The sequence below is a fragment of the Neoarius graeffei genome, chromosome 22, assembly GCF_027579695.1.
Source record: "Neoarius graeffei isolate fNeoGra1 chromosome 22, fNeoGra1.pri, whole genome shotgun sequence".
NCBI lineage: Eukaryota > Metazoa > Chordata > Actinopteri > Siluriformes > Ariidae > Neoarius > Neoarius graeffei.
In genome coordinates, this window is record NC_083590.1 from 10,019,251 (window position 1) to 10,037,642 (window position 18,392).

Here is an 18,392-nt window from a genome sequence, read left to right on the forward strand (position 1 = left end):
CGCCATGAGGCCTCCTGGGCAGCACCTCGAGCTGCCTACGCTGCTACCTTCAACCTCTCATGATGGTCAAGGACCCAATCATCAAGATTGTCAACATCACTGTGCTCCAGGTCTCTTCCCCCCAAGATATCCTGAGGCAGTCTCGCATCCCTCCCAAAAAGAAGGTAGAACAGGGAGTATCCTGTGGAGGAGTGGACGTGGCTATTATAAGCCATTACTAGCTCAGGAAGATACTCCTTCCAATTCCATTTCCTCTCCGGTGTCAGCGTTCTAAGCATGTCGTGCATCCTTCTATTGAATCGCTCACATTGAGCGTTGCCCTCAGGGTGGTATGGGCTTGTACGACTCTTGGAAATGCCATAGAGGTGACATAGCTCTTTCACGACACTGGCTTCAAAACTGCGGCCCTGATCAGAGTGCAGCCTGGAGGGACAGCCATAATACACAAACCAGTGTTTGACAATTGCCTTAGCTGTAGTTTTTGCAGATTGGTCTTTAGTGGGTACTGCAATTGTAAAACGTGTAAACATGTCGGTTAAAACTAAAACATTCTCATAACCCCCCACTGACATCTCCAATCGGGTGTAATCCATGGCCAACACCTCCAGAGGTGCCATCACATTAGTACAGGTCATTGGGGCTCGGATTTTTGGAAATATGTCTTTTGCCAGTGCACAACGTTTACACTGTTTCACCCAATCTTGTACATCACGGCTAATTGAGGGCCAGTAGTAACTTCATCTCATTCGTGCCAAGGTACCTCTCTCACCAAAATGGCCCCCATGCTCATGTTCCACGCCGAACACATGTCTCTGCAGAGTTTCGGGTAACACAAGCTGGTGTAGTTCTTCCCCGTCTCTGGGGTCACAAATTGAATGGAATAGAACGCCATGACAAATTCTCAGGCGATCCCACTGTGAGGCCAGTCGCTTCAATTCAGGAGTCATTTCTCCTAGCTGACTTTTAGTGGGCCGGGACATAATCTTTGCGTACTTAGCCATGAGACCCACGACAGGGTCGTTTGCCTGAAGTTGCTGAAGTTCGTCCCAGCTATGCCCATGAACTTTTGCTGTGACAGCAGCTTGACGGGAAACCTGTCCAGGCCACAAACAGGCTCGTACTTCATCAGCCTGAATAATCAAGAAATCTTTCTCAGTATCAGCGACCTCAGGCTCCTATGGTTGAGGGAGCCGCGACAACACATCTGCGTTTGTGTTCTCCCTCCCCAGCTTATAATGTACTTCAAAATCATACTCGGCCAATTGAGCAACCCACCTCTGTGCCACCGCGCCGAGGTTAGCGGTCTCCAGGTAGCATAAGGGGTTATGGTCAGTCACCACAGTAAATCTGGAGTATATGAGGAAGTCCCTAAACTTTTCAGTTATTGCCCATTTGAGGGCTAATAGCTCAAGTTTAAATGCACTATAATTTTTGTCATTTCGCTCGGAACCCCTCAGACCCCGGCTGGCGAACGCGATAACCCGCTCTACCCCCTCCTGGCGTTGGCTGAGTACTGCCCCCAACCCGCGCATACTCCCATCCGTAGTGAGCACAAAGGGAAGTGAAAAGTCAGGATACGCAAGTATAGGGGATGACATGAGAGAGCCTCTTAGCCTATCAAACGCTTCCTGGCATTCTTCACTCCACACAAAAGGGACAGGCTGGCACCCCTTGTCCTTCTTACTCTTTCCCATCAAGGAATGTAGTGGCCTTGCCAGTTGGGCAAATTTTGGAACGAAACGCCTATAATATGACATGAACCTGACTACTTGCCGCACATCCCCTGCGTTCTTAGGCACAGGCCAATTCTGAAGCACGCCCACCTTCTCCATGTCCACTCTAATGCCCTCCGCAGAAACTATATGACCCAAGAAGCAAACCTCTGGTTTCAAAAGGAAACATTTACTGGGTTTTAGCTTCAGCCCATGTTTGCCCAGGCACGTGAACACAAGGTCTAGTTTTTCACAATGACTGTCGAACTCTGTAGAGAACACGCGGACATCATCTAAATATATCAGCAAGACATCAAACGCTAAATCACCTAGCACCACCTCCATTAGCCTCTGGAATGTCGCAGGGGCATTACAGAGGCCAAATGGCATTCTGGTCCACTGATATAGGCGAAATGGTGTGGTGACAGCGGTTTTGTCCTGATCGTCCTCGTGAATGGCTACCTGAAAATACCCTGCCGTCAAGTCCAAGGATGAAAAGAGCCTTGCTCTTCCAAGAGCATCCAAAGACTCCTCAACTCTTGGCAACGGGTATGCATCTTTTAATGCTACGTTATTTAGCTTGCGATAATCACAGCAGAAGCGAACTGAGTTATCTTGCTTAATAACAATTACAGCCGGAGAGGCCCAAGGGCTGCAGCTCTCCTTCAGGACTCCTTGTGCAACCAAATCCTGCACGTCACTTAAATTCTTGAAAGATGTGGGGTGGTACATGCCTATGCCTCTGTTTAATTGGTCTCGCATCACCTGTCTGAATGTGGTGCGTCACGGTAGTGGTATACCCAAAGTCACTGTCATGCTGGGAAAACACACCCTTATGCTTCCTCAGAAGACTATCCAACTTCTGAACCTGAGGTGGGGTCAGGCCCTGGAGATTGGCCTGAACTGGAATGGACAGGGGTGTGTCTCCCTCCGCAAATTGGGTGTACCCCCCTACGAATGGGGCTTCCTCATAGCTGACCTTTTTCACGAACAGCTCCCCATTCAGCTCCTCGACGGACACCATCTCCTTCGATAAGATGGTATCTGGCTTGCTCAACTCCGCCACCCTGCATCTTGGAAACAGTGTTATGGCTTTCTCGCTTGAATTGAGCACACGCACTGGGACCTTTCCCTCAGCAGTCTGAGCAAGTACGTTAGCCACTAGTAGACCGCGAGGGAGGTTCGCACTGGGGGATGCCTCAATAAGTACCTTACTCTTCACCCTTGGGGGTATCCGACAACGACCCTCTATTACCTTTTCACTCCGCGGAGGAATTGTGACAGCCTGTTTCCCCGCTACTTTCATGAATCCAATCCATCCATTAGGCCCCACACACCGATCCCCCTCCTCAATGGTAGCCAACACGCGACTTAGACTAGCCTGGCCTACCCATGGTGTACCTCGATCCAACTTCTTAATACCCTTGAAATCTGTCAGGAAACCCTTCAGCTCTCCGATCACATTCATTCCCAAAATACCAGGCACTGCTTTTCTTTCTTTAAGGCTACTGCAGCTATCCTTCAACACGAAGATGCATCGACCCTTTAACAGTTTGCCCATACATTCAATGTCCGCCTCTAAACACCCCACCACTGGAATTTCAATACCATTAGCGACAGTTAGGCGTACCCATTTGGCTGGTCAAATCAAATCAAGTTTATTTGTACAGCGCTTTTAACAATAAACATTGTCGCAAAGCAGCTTTACAGAATTTGAACGACTTAAAACATGAGCTAATTTTATCCCTAATCTATCCCCAGAGAACATTCTGTCCCTTGAAAATGCTCTCTGAAATAGCTCTAGGGGATGGTTGTGACCTCCGACCCAGTGTCTAAGAGGCAACTGGTCTTTACGCCATCTATCAGAACATCAAGGGTAAAGCACTCGCCAAATGCGCTGGTTGAAGTTTTGGGGCCTGGCTCCTCATTGGCAACTTTGACAGCTCTAATGCCAGCTGAGGTGGGGCCACCATGACTTTGATTATCACTGTCAGTGTGACTCCCATCCGAAGTGGCAACAGCTGCCATTTTCACCCTATGGCCTGCTGGCTTACCCTGTGGGCAATTGTGGCTTGTGTGACCTGGTTGATTACAAGTATAGCAAATAAGCCATCCCTCACTGTCTCTTAAAGGAGGCCTAACCGGTCTAGCGGGTGGAGTGCCCTGCTCCACTCCGTGAACGGCTTTAAAGAGCTCCTCTTGACGGGCAGCAAGGTTTTGGATAGCCTCATGGAGTGACTTCAGCATTAACGGAGATGTGTCCTCAGCACTGGTGGCGTGGACGGCCCCTCGCACTGGACCCCTGGCTGCATCAACGGTGGAGGCCCCCTCTTCTTCCTCAGACCATGTTATGGCTGCATCCATCAAGTCAAGGAATGACTGAGTCGGCTTTTCTTTATCCTGTCGCTTTACTTCACGTCGTAAGAGGTTGTCTCGAAGACCTAGTACGAATTGTTCTTTTAGCATTTTGTCTTTGTCTTGGATTCGTGCTGGAGCCCGCCTTTTCAGCCTACGGAGTTTCTCTTGTAGGTCATAGGCGTACGCTCGTATCTTTTCTCCTGCCAACTGTTTCCTATCGTAAAACTCTCTGAGACGAGTGCCAACAGGGACTTTATCACCATATGTGTCTTCCAGAACTTTGAAAACCTTCTCAACATCGGTATCGTCTTCGCTTAGCAGGAACTTAAAGGTCAACTAAGTTAAAAAAATTAACTTTCATAATATGTTTATTCTTACCTAAAAACACAAAACCCGACTTGGAAGTAAAGCAAGAAAGTTGTTCTTCTCAAAATCGTATATTTTTAGTGAAGTTACAAAAGATCCCTTTCTGATTGGACAACAGGTGATGACTTATGTTTCAGAATACAATGCAGAAAGTACCTGAAGTCCCTGCAGTTTTTGTGGAAATGATCGATAAGGATCGAAATAAAAGGGACACATTGTATTGTGCATTGTTTTCCATTGTGTCACGAAAGGTGTAGGCCTGTGTAGCAAATAAGATGTTATTATTTCAACGCCCTGATTTGTAGGTTGACTATTTTCACTCCGTGACACAGGTGCACATGCTCTGCCTGTGCGTCAATGCCGACTGCCGTCGAATCAGTGTGCTGCAGAGAGATCCCCGAAGTGGCTGCAAAAATACAAGCCTACAATGAGCAACAGAATGCACAACTAGAGTGCATCACGTCTCACCCAGGCTTTCAAACAGTCTGCCTGGATAGATGGGTACTGGAGACAGCACACTACCAGTATGTGCAGCAGTAGGGTGGGCATGCAAGGCAGGATCCATCTGAAAATGAGTGAGTTGTCCCCCTAGAACTCTGATTGGTAACAAAAGTGCAGAGATTTCATGTATTGCTGCAGCTAAAGTCATCACTACTGTAGTAAAATAATAATAATAATAATAATAATAATAATAATAAAACCACACACAAAGTAAATTCACAAAGTACATTGAATTTACAGGAAATTCAGACATACTGCATATCGGCAGCTGGCTAGATGGTGCTGGGAGTACCTAGGCCGTCATGTTCGCATTCCACTGCCATCCCGTGCAGTCACAAAGATCCAGGAGACATTCCCATCCACTGAATATACAGGTTTCCAGGATGTGGTGTAATGTGGCAAATAAAGACGTTTGAATGTATACTTGAATCAGATTTATTTGTTATAATGCATTTGTTAACCCTATAACAAAGACAAACCAGAGGTCCAAAGACCTGGGCAAAGGATTCACACAGCAATCCTTCCCAATCCAGTGTATACATTATATGTCCATAATCAACACTAACACTTGCCTGAAATAACCTCAGCAATGATAACAATAATAATAAATATGTATGGTGTTGAAACAGAACTGAAAAAGTTTTCAAAGACCCAAAAAGGCACAAGATCATACATGACACACATTTGCCCATCAAAAGTTTCTCTGATGTGTACATACAGCACAATACAATCATTTTTTGGAAAATCGGCTGTGATGGCATCGGATTATCTCCTCTTTGGGGGGGTACACATGGCCGCTGCTCAAAGGTGGTGGTGATGGCTGCCTCTCTGGTGGTGAAGTGTCAAAGTCTTGCTCCGATACATCAGCCATGAGTTCCTCAACATAGGCTACACACATTAAAAAAACGTGTCAAACATTCAAAAGAAGATTACTGCTTTTAGTTTTGGTGGGCTGTCTGTTTTGTAACACTAGGTAAAGCATTTTACAAATCAGTGCAAAGCTAATATGTGACAAATGTATGGGGGAAATCACAACCTACATAACGTGACATTTTCCACCTTTGACTTACAGTAGTTGCATGGTTCTTTGACTGGCTTAGCTGAAGCACTTCCTGGCTTGTACTTTGGTTTTCGAATACTATAGTGTAGGTCCCCTTTACTTGTCCTTGCCTGCTCTCTGTCACTGTTTGCGTTGTAGTGTAGTGCTGCCAAATGAATCCTGAGATAGAAATGATAGGAAAGAAACAATGATTTTGTTGATGCTGTTAATATTGATACTGAATGTGATGTTATCTATTATCAGCATGAAAACAGCAACATTCTGAGTTATCAAGATTAGCGAGAGGTATGAACTTACCTGCTGAGGATGCCATGATATCTGTACGACTTCATTTTTGGCGCAAATTGATTGATGACACTATGGAAGGATTCGAGAGATGATGTCTGGTGACCTGATGGCATTTTCTTGATGTCCTTCACCAAGGTTGTATTATTGATGACGTCATCAAACTTTTCGGCCACTTTTGTGCCTGGACAGAACAAGAGTACACAAGATGTCATGAGAATACAGAACAATACAAGTCTACTTTTTATTAACATGGCTTATCAAACATGGTTTGGAGCATGGCTGGTGATTGAGGAGGATGTCATTTTCATATTACAGCTATAACATAACTTATTACTAGATAGCTATGTCTAGACAACTATATCTAACTTTTGTAATCAATTTCAATGCACGGGGCTTCACTATTTTGAAGGACATTATAGGTTCCCTGGTCTCCTGGCCAGCTCAGAGGATGTTATGATATATTATTTCATAGTATATTCCTGTTTAGGATAGGTCAAGACAGATGAAGCTGAAATACTACATTTACCTGGCTTGAGCCAATTCTTGGCTCTTTCTTCCTGTAGGTCTCCATGAAGACAGGTTGGGAAGATGGCTGAATGTCCAGAGTGTATGTCCTGAGTGTCCCCTGTATGTGGTTTCCCAAGGAATTCCATTTTGCACCACGAAGCTCCTCTTCTTGGTCCTGAGTTGAAGATGCAACCCAATACACATGGTTGTTGATGCTCTTCTCCCAACCAAGAAGATCGTCACAGTTCTTCTGTTTAGCGAGGGCATGGACTTTCTTTTGGACAGCTGTTGATAAACCAGAGAACAGAATATATAATCGCCAGGTGAAATAAGAGAACATGTCTAGAAGTCACAGGGGATAGTTATATGTAACAAAGGTGTAAGTAAAGAATATCAAATGACACTTTCTACTGTGTGTAAACATGACATATGAAAGAATCTAAAAGTACTAGATCAGATTTTTCCATGTGGTGTTTTCATGCAAATGTTTGTGACTCCAAAAACACACATTGTTTACCTTTTGCTATATGCCAGACATCATACGTATGCAAGACGTGTGGTAGGTTTTCCCTGACATGCTTGGCCAGTCGACGATGGTGATCGGTGATCAGTTTACCAATCTGCAGTCCATGGTGAGACAGGAAACCCTGGAGTCTTTTGAATCCTTCGAGCTCCATATGGTATGAGGACATAACCTCATTGCTCTGGGAAATGGAAAGATATCAAAACAAACTTCCTAATGTAAAAGACGGAACGCCTTACAATGTGTAATATGTGCATATTTAGTAAAATCAATAATGAATGAAAAGACATAATACCTGCACCAGCTCCAGATCGACAATCTTGTTGAGGGTGGCCTCCAGTCCAGTGTACACCCCAAATTTGGCAGAGTGGCCTGGGCTGTCAGCCCATCCATCGCTGGCGATAACAAGAGGGGTACCGGTTGACTGCAGCTGTCCAACGACTCTCTGTTGTTCCTCTGACCATCAGCACTCAATGGCTGGTTGCAGGATGTCTCTTTGGATGGTATAGAAGGTCTGGTCAGCAATACAAACGAGTCTTAGATGGGAAAGGATGCGCCGCATTATCGTCCAGCTTCCTCCAGCAAATAGAGTTGCAGCAGATAGCAGCAAATTTCCTGCTGGACGACTTTGATAGAAAGGCTGGCTTTCCCACTTGTTTGTGCTGGTGCATGAGTAACACTCCACAGTTATAATCAGTAGTGTGCCCATGAGTCTTTTGCTGATGCAGACATTGCCTGACCTGCAATCCCAGCAGAGCTTGAAGAGGTCCAGGAGCTTTGTCTCAAACACAATGTACTTAGTGTCCTCATGGGGAGGAATAAGCCTGTTGTGCCTCACTTCGACTGAAGGAGCTCTTTCACCTTGTCTGCAATGACAGGATATACAGTATGATAAACATGACAAATCATTGTCACTCAGTAGTAGTTTTCTATATGTCGTCCAGATTGTGTAACAGAATCCTAAAACATCACACATCGGTGACTTAGTGAATCAGTGTATTGGGGTGAATTCATGACGATGGTTCGGTTTTCTGGGTTTTGTTTTACTATGCTATGGACTAAGTATTATATGAAATGCTTCATACGTACAATTTCTGAAGCCTTTGTGTGGGTCTCTCAGGCATGCTTTGGCTATCAGAAGACTCAGGGTCGGAATCACCGCCAGGTGTGAAGTCGGAAGATATTGCGCCTTTCTCCTCCTCCCTCGCCTCTTCAATGTCCATCTGGTCTTTCTCCTCCTCTGACAGGTCGCAAAGGCTCCCTCTGCTCCTTCCAGTCACATCCAGTGCAATGTATTGTGTCCAAGCATCACGTGTCTGTACTGACACCTGGATACCTGTATAAAGACAAATGAAATGAGACAAATACATGACAATAATGAGCCATGGCTTTCACATTTTTCACATCATGACATAATGAATGTCTGCACTAAAGATATGTGGTCATCCTTTGGAAGACTGATGTCAGACTGACTTCCACATTGTCAATACTACATGTGCATTTTCTTGTTTATTCAAACTGTAACGTGACTGTGGTGTACTTTTTAGGTACATGTTTAGAAAATTTCATTCAGACTTACGCTTTGCATATGATGTGGCAGACCTGCATGTTTGGGTTCCCGTAGAACTGGTAGGGACCCATGTCTGGGTACCGGCAGACTGGCTAGATTGCCCGCTAGTGTCAGTTTGCTGTTGCAGAAAAGGACATAGCAATAACATTCATAATAATGACATTCACAATCAAAATAGCCTTGTGAAAAACACTGCGTTGCAAGTGCAGTATTTTTTGCAATATGCTGGGTTATTGTGTCGAAATCACTGCAGTAGTGTTTTCATAATGTAGCACAACATTTTCTTTTTGATGAAGGGAAGCAGAATAAGACCAGCAATGATATACAAGGTTTATTATACAGATTCCCTGTAACATTAGGTGATGTTTACCTCAATCCAACTGCTGCATCCCGGTTCATGTTCTGACTCGGATTGATGTGGAGGAGCCTGGTCGGTTTGCACACCTGAAAGTGCTTCTTCCAACACCTGAATATGAATAGGACAAGAGGGAATAATATAGACAGATTCGTAACAGTAAGCAGCTAGTCTTCCATCTGTACGTTATGAGAGTTGTAAACTATTACGGCCATAGAAAGAAGTCTGCACTGCTGAAAAGTTTATGAATCTCGATACACGTGTGCACGTAATTTTAGTAACAACAGGATTTGGAGCAAAGGCTTACACCCATTCAACAGGACAAATATTTGATGATGCTAATAAGGAGGAGGACTGAATTATAGTCTCGCCGAGAACGTCCACTTCAGTTTAGCGGGACACAGTGGGTCACGAGCATGAATTAGCCAACTGGCCTAATAAACGAGTTGGGATTATAATAAACGTAAACATAAATCCACCGCCAACAACTGAACTAGCCTAGTGGTCTACTGCCACTCGTCTGTTAGATAGGCTACATGTCCAACATGTCCCACACGCACAATATTTTTCATCGAAGCCCATATGAGAAGATAAATGTATGGAACATCAACTTACCCTCTTCCTCTCTCTCTTCATCCAAGCAGATCTTGTTGGCTGAGGTTTTGGTGAGCGCTTTACTCCCAGCGTTACGTTGGGTATGGCTGTGGACTTCAGGAGTTTTTTTTTTTTCCTCATGCCGAATTGCGTGTAATAGCTCCCCGAGTCCTGAAAGTCTGAGTCAGCAAAGTGTTCACTGCACACTGAGCTGGAGGCCGATGGTCCCTTCCATTTCGCTCGCGTCAGCCTCACCTTCTTGACCCATGCCTTTTTGATGGTCTCATCTTTGGGGAAGCGATGAAAGCTTATCCCGTCTTTATATGTATTGCCACAACCTGTGATTATACACCGAGTAGGCATGGCTGGGGACTGTAGGCGAAAACTCTGGACTCAGTCTTTGTAAGTAACTAAATCAACTCAAATTACTTTCAGCACTTCAGTCCAGGTGCAACGACTATGCCACCGTGTTATTCTGAAACATACGTCACGAGGTCGCGTGACCTATCTCGTGCTCGTAAGTTTATTTTTTGAAGGGTGGAGCTTTGGGTCCTGAAAAACAGATGAAATACCGCTTTCCAGCAATTAGTGCACATTCACAAAATCACGCTCAGAAATGTAAGGTATCTCTCTGGATACATGAAAACACATTTGGATCACCGTGGAATTTTGTTTTTTTAACTTAGCTGACCTTTAACAGTCAGTTTTACTTCACCCTTGAGGTGTTGCCTCAGCCACTCCAGCTTGTCCTCCTCTGGAATTCTGCCAATCTTAAATGACGATTTCATAGATGCTATCCACTCCTCTACACAGGGTTCACCTTGGGATGGATTGCCAGTAAAGTCAGAGCATTTTCTCTCCCTTGGTATATACAACGTCGATGGAGTCTTGGTCTGTTGTTCAACGACTGTCTTTGCCATTGACAGTGCCTCCCTATGATCTTGTCTGGCCTGATCAAGGAGCGCTGCCTTTTCCCCAAGCTTGGCCGACTGGTCCGCCACCATCTTTTGTAAGGCCTCAAACTGTTCTCTTAACTCTTCCATCTCAGACATGATGGGAAATACTTTGCAAGGCTACAAAGGAATGATCCTGTTCGTAAGACGCCAAAATGTAATGGACAGTACCTATGTCCGCTAGTAAAGGAAAGTAATGCCTTCTAGAGGGTTGGAAGGAAACAGATTTAAGTGTGTGACCCACCAAGCCTACTAACTCGAACCTAGTTTACACAAAAGGGTATATTATAAAGGCTTTAGTGATTTTAAATTAAATGTCGCAGTGATAACCTAAAGGATAGTGAACAAAATTCAGTGTCTGTATATGTGAAAGACTTACCCTGCACGGCCCCAAATCACAATGCCCTGGCAGTATCGGATGACACACCCCCTACTCCAGAGAAGTTATACACACACAATAAGTACACCACTTGGGCAATACTCAAATTCAAAATGGATATTTAATAAGCAGAACTGTCTAATTAAGGTAGAGAAATGGAGAGATAGAAAAAAATAAATTTAGAAAACAATATAATCAACTCCCCTTTATCTGTTTGAATTTACTTTGTACTCACTGTTAACCCTAACCTGAGCGCTCAGTTATAACTAACATTATCTTAATATTCAACCATTAAGTTTAGTTCAAAATGCATACAAAACTCAAAGGAAACTTACACAAGGAAGTTAGGAAGCTATAATGACAAATTGAATGGCGCGTAGCCTTAACCCAGGTATCCAATTCACCTCAGCTCTTAACGGCAATGTTCAGTTCTTCTTCACGAGCAACAGTTGCACTCGCAGGGCAAACAACAACAGTCTTTTAGTTTTAAAGCAAAATGGCTTTGCGCCGATGAAAACGTCCTTCAGCAGTTCAATTGTCCAACGAAAAAACTCCACCCACACATGCACAGGTGGATGGCTGAGCAGCAAACGAAAGCCTTACTTTCAGTCCTCATAGATAAAGTAACAAATTAAACATGAATAATGCCTGTCTTCAACAACGCTACTAGTGTGCGTCAAACAATTTAGATCAGGCGAGACAATAGCTGCAGTCTCGACTAGGCTGTGGCTAACAAATGGCACAAAATTGTCACTACGATCCCACAGGATTACTTCACCTCGTACCGCTGGATTAGTCTCTGGTTGGCAGGGAACTGCAAACTGCTTAGCAAGCGAAGTCTAGGCAAACGAACCCCTTCACGACTCTGAGCCCCTCTCCTCGGCAGGTGTACCAACGCTTCTTGGCTACGCACTCCAAGGCACCTCTGGCAGTCACTAGTCGTTGCAGAAAACAAACGCTCCGCTTCTGTCTTTCGGGCTTCACATACACCGTGGCACTCAATGTTATCGCCACGTACCTTCTGCTCTACTTCCTGTTTAGTTTTTCTTGTTGTGTCACTTCTGGCTCTCACGCATCCGATCGCATTCCTACCCGCTGATTGGCTACTGGTTATGAATGCATTCATATTAGGGATTCTTAATTTAAAAAAAACAAATTACAGAAAGAGGAAAAATACACGCACACCTCTTATATCCGCCACATTCCCCCCTTCAAACCCTGCCATACCAGAGACTTCTCCTTAGGCAACAGAGACACTGTCAGAAAAGAATAGAGTTCAGATATAGAGATCTTGCAGTCACGTGACCGGAAAGTACACAACCGCCATCGTGTCGGTCAAAAACACCGCTGAATACTGCTGCACTCGTGTACAGAATGGATCAATTTCAACCGACGGACTACACGGCTCATTTTTCTAATGAACAGATAACTAGATATATGTCTAAAATAAACGATCTACAGATTTGTGACCCTTATGGCTTTCCAGACGGAGTTTTCACGACCGGATTTTGAACTGCCAGCGGAATACCCGGACCTGTATGATTACCTCATCAACTTTCCCTCGCTGTTCAGTGGTGAAGCACTGCGTGCTTATAAATCTCTGCACAGTTATCTCTACAGAAATTCAGGATTTGTCAGCGACTCAGATGTGGCATCTTGTAAGCAAGAAAATGATCCTCACTGGATGGGTAAGTCACTTAAGTATTGAGTATAGCACTGACCAGCCGATTATAGAATAAGGTAATTCCAAATCGTCCATGTTGTTTACATGGATCTGGCGTTGGAGAGGTAGAGGCTTGGCAGTGGAGGTTTGAGTAGCTTTTGCTTCGGCTCCCGGCGCCGCCTCCTTCGCTTTACTTCCGATAACAATCCACGGAGACCCCGCTGGTCTCGCAATCTGGTCTCGTCCGGAATGTTTTTTTTTTCTCATCCGGAATGTTGTGCATGCGATGGAAATCGCTACAAACCGTCATTTTCTGCTGGAAATCAATGTCCAGTAAGTCCATACGGTTGTAGTGGATATTGAAGTCCGGTACAGACGAACAACACGCAAAAATACACACAAAAAACATAAAAACCGTGCACAGGTAGGGAGAGCTTGTAGCTACAGCCGTTGTAGTAGAATTGTATATAGTAGGGTTTTCCAGAAGAAAAGGTAGAAGTAAAAGCAGAAGTAGAACCAGAAGTAGAAGGCGGAATATGGCGTTTGACCGACACGATGGCGTCTGTCACAATCTGGATCGGCTGTGACGTCACATGCAAGATCTCTATTAACAGAAAACACAAGCATCGCATTACTCAATATACCAGGGTTCCCGCGGGGTCTAAAAAAGTCTAAAATTCAGAAAGTTAAATTTTAGGCCTTAAAATGTCTAAAAAACCCATTTTCATCCCAGGTCTCGTCTCGTCTCGTCTTCTTCCGCTTATCCAGGACCGGGTCGCGGAGGCAGCAGTCTAAGCATGGAAGCCCAAACTTCCCTTTCCCCAGACACCTCGGCCAGCTCCTCGGGAAGAACACCGAGGCGTTCCCAGGCCAGCCGAGAGACATAGTCCCTCCAGCGTGTCCTGGGTCTTCCCCGGGGCCTCCTCCCGGGGGGACATGCCTGGAACACCTCCCCAGGGAGGCGTCCAGGAGGCATCCGAAAAAGATGCCCGAGCCACCTCAGCTGGTTCCTCTCGATGTGGAGGAGCAGCGGCTCTACTCCGAGCTCCTCCCGAGTGACTGTGCTTCTCACCCTATCTCTAAGGGAGCGCCCAGCCACCCTGCGAAGGAAACTCATTTCAGCCGCTTGTATCCGCGATCTTGTTCTTTCTGTCATTACCCAAAGCTCATGACCATAGGTGAGAGTCGGAACGTAGATCGACCGGTAAATTGAGAGCTTCGCCTTTTGGCTCAGCTCCTTCTTCACCACGACGGACCGGTAAAGCGACCGCATCACTGCGGAGGCTGCACCGATCCGCCTGTCGATCTCACGCTCCATCCTTCCCTCACTCGTGAACAAGATCCCGAGATACTTAAACTCCTCCACTTGAGGCAGGACTTCTCCACCAACCTGGAGAGGGCAAGCCACCCTTTTCCGGTCGAGAACCATGGCCTCGGACTTGGAGGTGCTGATTCTCATCCCAGCCGCTTCACACTCGACTGCAAACCGCCCCAGTGCATGCTGAAGGTCCTGGTTTGAAGAAGCCAACAGGACAACATCATCCGCAAAAAGCAGAGATGAAATCCTGTGGTTCCGAAACAGGATTCCTTCCGGCCCCTGGCTGCGCCTAGAAATTCTGTCCATAAAAATTATGAACAGAACCGGTGACAAAGGGCAGCCCTGCCGGAGTCCAACATGCACTGGGAACAGGTCTGACTTACTGCCGGCAATGCGAACCAGACTCCTGCTCCGTTCGTACAGGGACCAGACAGCCCTTGGCAAAGAGCCCCAAACCCCATACTCCCGAAGCACCCCCCACAGAATACCATGGGGGACACGGTCGAATGCCTTCTCCAGATCCACAAAGCACATGTGGACTGGTTGGGCAAACTCCCATGAACCCTCGAGCACCCTATGAAGGGTATAGAGCTGGTCCAGTGTTCCGCGACCAGGACGAAAACCGCATTGTTCCTCCTGGATCCGAGGTTCGACTATTGGTCGAATTCTCCTCTCCAGTACCCTGGAGTAAACTTTCCCTGGGAGGCTGAGAAGTGTGATTCCCCTATAATTGGAGCACACTCTCCGGTCCCCTTTCTTAAAAAGAGGGACCACCACCCCAGTCTGCCACTCCAGAGGCACTGTCCCCGACCGCCACGCGATGTTGCAGAGGCATGTCAACCAAGACAGCCCCACAACATCCAGAGACTTGAGATACTCAGGGCGGATCTCATCCACCCCCGGTGCCTTGCCACCGAGGAGCTTGCAAACCACCTCAGTGACTTCGGCTTGGGTAATGGACGAGTCCACCTCTGAGTCATCAGCCTCAGTCTCCTCAGTGGAAGACATGACGGTGGGATTGAGGAGATCCTCAAAGTATTCCTTCCACCGCCCGACAATGTCCCCAGTCGAGGTCAACAGCTCCCCACCCGCCCTGTAAACAGTGTTGGCAGAGTACTGCTTCCCCCTCCTGAGGCGCCGGACGGTTTGCCAGAATTTCTTCGAGGCCGACCGATAGTCCTTCTCCATGGCCTCGCCGAACTCCTCCCAGTTCCGAGTTTTTGCCTCCGCAACTGCCCGAGCTGCAGCACGCCTGGCCTGCCGATACCCATCGGCTGCCTCAGGAGTCCCGGAGGTCAACATGGCCCGATAGGACTCCTTCTTCAGCTTGACGGCATCCCTTACTTCCGGTGTCCACCACCTGGTTCGGGGATTGCCGCCACGACAGGCACCGGAGACCTTGCGGCCACAGCTCCGAACAGCTGCATCCACAATGGAGGTAGAGAACATGGTCCACTCAGACTCAATGTCCCCCGCCTCCCTCGGAAGCTGGGAAAAGCTCTCCCGGAGGTGGGAGTTAAAGACCTCCCCAACAGAGTGCTCGGCCAGACGTTCCCAGCAGACCCTCACCATACGTTTGGGCCTGCCAGGTCTGTCCAGCTTCCTCCTCCGCCAGCGGATCCAACTCACCACCAGGTGGTGATCAGTTGACAACTCAGCCCCTCTCTTCACCCGAGTGTCCAAGACATAGGGTCGGAGATCAGATGACACGACTACAAAGTCGATCATCGACCTCCGACCTAAGGTGTCCTGGTGCCACGTGCACTTATGGACACCCCTATGCTCGAACATGGTGTTCGTTATGGACAAACTGTGACTAGCACAGAAGTCCAATAACAAAACACCACTTGGGTTCAGATCGGGGAGGCCGTTCCTCCCAACCACGCCCCTCCAGGTGTCACTGTCATCGCCCACGTGAGCATTGAAGTCCCCCAGTAGCACAATGGAGTCCCCAGTCTGAGCACCCCTCAGTACCTCTCCCAGGGACTCCAAGAAGGCTGGATACTCTATACTGCTATTTGGCCCGTAGGCACAAACAACAGCAAGAGCCCTCTCCCCAATCCGAAGGCGCAGAGAGGCGACCCTCTCGTTCACTGGGGTAAACTCCAACACATGGCGGCTGAGCTGGGGAGCTATAAGGAAGCCCACACCAGCCCGCCGCCGCTCACCACGGGCGACTCCAGAGAAGTGGAAAGTCCAGCCCCTCTCGAGGAGCTGGGTTCCAGAGCCCAAGCTGTGCGTGGAGGTGAGCCCGACTATCTCTAGCCGGTACCTCTCAACCTCCCGCACAAGCTCAGGCTCCTTCCCCCCCAGCGAAGTGACATTCCATGTCCCAACAGCCAGCCGCTGTGTCCGGGGATCAGGTCGTCGAGGCCCCTGCCTTCGACTGCCACCCAATCCACACTGCACCAAACCCCTACTGCTACCTCTGTGGGTGGTGAACCCACAGGAGGTCGGGCCCACGTCACCTCTTCGGGCTGAGCCCGGCCGGGCCCCATGGGCAAAGGCCCGGCCACCAAGCGCTCGCATACAAGCCCCAACCCCGGGCCTGGCTCCAGGGTGGGGCCCTGGCTGCGTCCTACCGGGCGACGTCACGGTCCTGGATTTTTTCTCCATAGGGGTTTTTTGGTGAACTGCTCTTGGTCTGGCCTGTCACCTAGGACCTGTCTGCCTTGGGAAACCCTAACAGGGGCATAATGCCCCCGACAACATAGCTCCTAGGATCATTCAAGCACACAAACCCCTCCACCACAATAAGGTGGCAGTTCTAGGAGGGGATTTTCATCCCAGGTCTAAAATTTTATTTATCCAAGTCTAAAATTCTTACATCCGCTCAGTCCGTTCCTAGAAGTGCCTGCAAAACATTAATAAAAATGTGCCGGTTGCGTTGTTGTCTGCCTGCTCAAAAACTTCAATCACTGATGATCGCGGTAAGTATGCAACGGTCCAGTTTGTCCTCTACGCCTACCGTAGTTCTACCTTCTAATGCCGCTTTTCCACTACAAACGCGGCTGAGCCGTGCCGTGCCGAGTCGAGCTGAGCGGGGCTGTTGGAGTTGCATTTCGACTACAACCGCGCTGAACCGTGCTGGCTGGAAGTGGGTGGACACATTGGGTGGAGTTAGCGAAAGTGGGTGGACGTCATGTGATGTCGTTAAGCAGCGCAAACAGTGACATCAGTGACAGTGGCGGAACAAGTCAGAGCCGGGCCGGGGGCGTGGCAAATGACCGGGCCCTTTATTAAAGCTTATCATAACATCATTTTAGGCTACAAAATGTCCGCAACTGCGGTGTTTACCAATTTCAACACTACCGGGTGCAACTATGTTATTTAGTACATCAAGTCCTTCAAACGAACATGTAACTCAGAAACAAAAAACATTAGGATACTGTACATGGCTCATAATAAAACATCAATAGCCTATACTGCGCACATTATTTGAAGGGCATACGAATGAGCGCTCAGAGGTTGCAACGGTGACAGGAAGAGTCAGAAATAAAAGGAGGGCGGTGCAAACCTCACTGAATGCACTGTGTTTACCAATTTCAACACTACGGGGTGCAACTATGTTATTTTGTACATTAAGTCCTTCAAACGAACATGTAACTCAGAAACAAAAAAACATTAGGCGACATACTGTACATGGCTCATAATAAAACATCAATAGCCTACTGCGCGCATTATTTGAAGGGCATACGACGAGCCTTGCGCTCCGCGAACTCGTCCACGATGCTCTGTATGTCACTGATTCAGTGAGCTTTTAAGCGGTAGTCTCACGACCCGAATAGTAAACAATAAACATGGAGGACATGGAGTCGTTAGTGTTGCTGGTCTTGGTGCTGTGGCTTGTTGTCACCGACAACGCGGACAGATACTGGCAAGAGCGTATAGATGAGGCGAGGCGCATAAGGCTTCAGAAATTCTCGTAATTCGTAATTCTTCTTCTTCCGGGTTTGCGGTGTTTACAGATCCCAGCGCGCTCGTGGGGCGTGTGTGGGCATGTGAGGACACGCCTCCTCACCAATCAGTGCACAGGGGAGTGTCTGCTCACGCCCCCAGCCTCACTCGGCACGGCTTGGCTCGCTTTAGCCCCACTCCAAAACAGTGCGAGTTTTAGGGGCTAAGCAGGGCTGAAGCGAGCTGAGTCGTGCTGGTTTTTGGTAGTCGAAACGCGAGCCGTGTCGGGCTGAAGTGAGCTGAAGCGAGCTGAAGTGAGCTGAAAAAGGGTAGTGGAAAAGGGCCATA

General features: G+C 47.4%; 2 protein-coding genes across 2 annotated transcripts; both read right to left on the reverse strand.

The window, feature by feature from the left end:
• Nucleotides 1-5,559: 5,559 nt before the first annotated feature.
• LOC132870363 (uncharacterized) lies at nucleotides 5,560-7,445 on the reverse strand. Its single transcript, XM_060904003.1, has 5 exons — nucleotides 7,310-7,445; nucleotides 6,812-7,077; nucleotides 6,295-6,466; nucleotides 6,008-6,156; nucleotides 5,560-5,825 (listed from the first exon to the last, which is right to left on the reverse strand). The coding sequence occupies exons 2-5, from the start codon at nucleotides 6,936-6,938 to the stop codon at nucleotides 5,668-5,670; spliced, it is 606 nt and encodes a 201-aa protein (XP_060759986.1). The 5' UTR covers nucleotides 6,939-7,077; nucleotides 7,310-7,445; the 3' UTR covers nucleotides 5,560-5,667.
• A 333-nt stretch (nucleotides 7,446-7,778) lies between these two features.
• Nucleotides 7,779-10,197, reverse strand: LOC132870278 (uncharacterized). Its single transcript, XM_060903915.1, has 5 exons — nucleotides 9,856-10,197; nucleotides 9,256-9,351; nucleotides 8,895-9,003; nucleotides 8,405-8,651; nucleotides 7,779-8,181 (listed from the first exon to the last, which is right to left on the reverse strand). The coding sequence occupies exons 1-5, from the start codon at nucleotides 10,195-10,197 to the stop codon at nucleotides 7,779-7,781; spliced, it is 1,197 nt and encodes a 398-aa protein (XP_060759898.1).
• Between the last annotated feature and the right edge of the window lie 8,195 nt (nucleotides 10,198-18,392).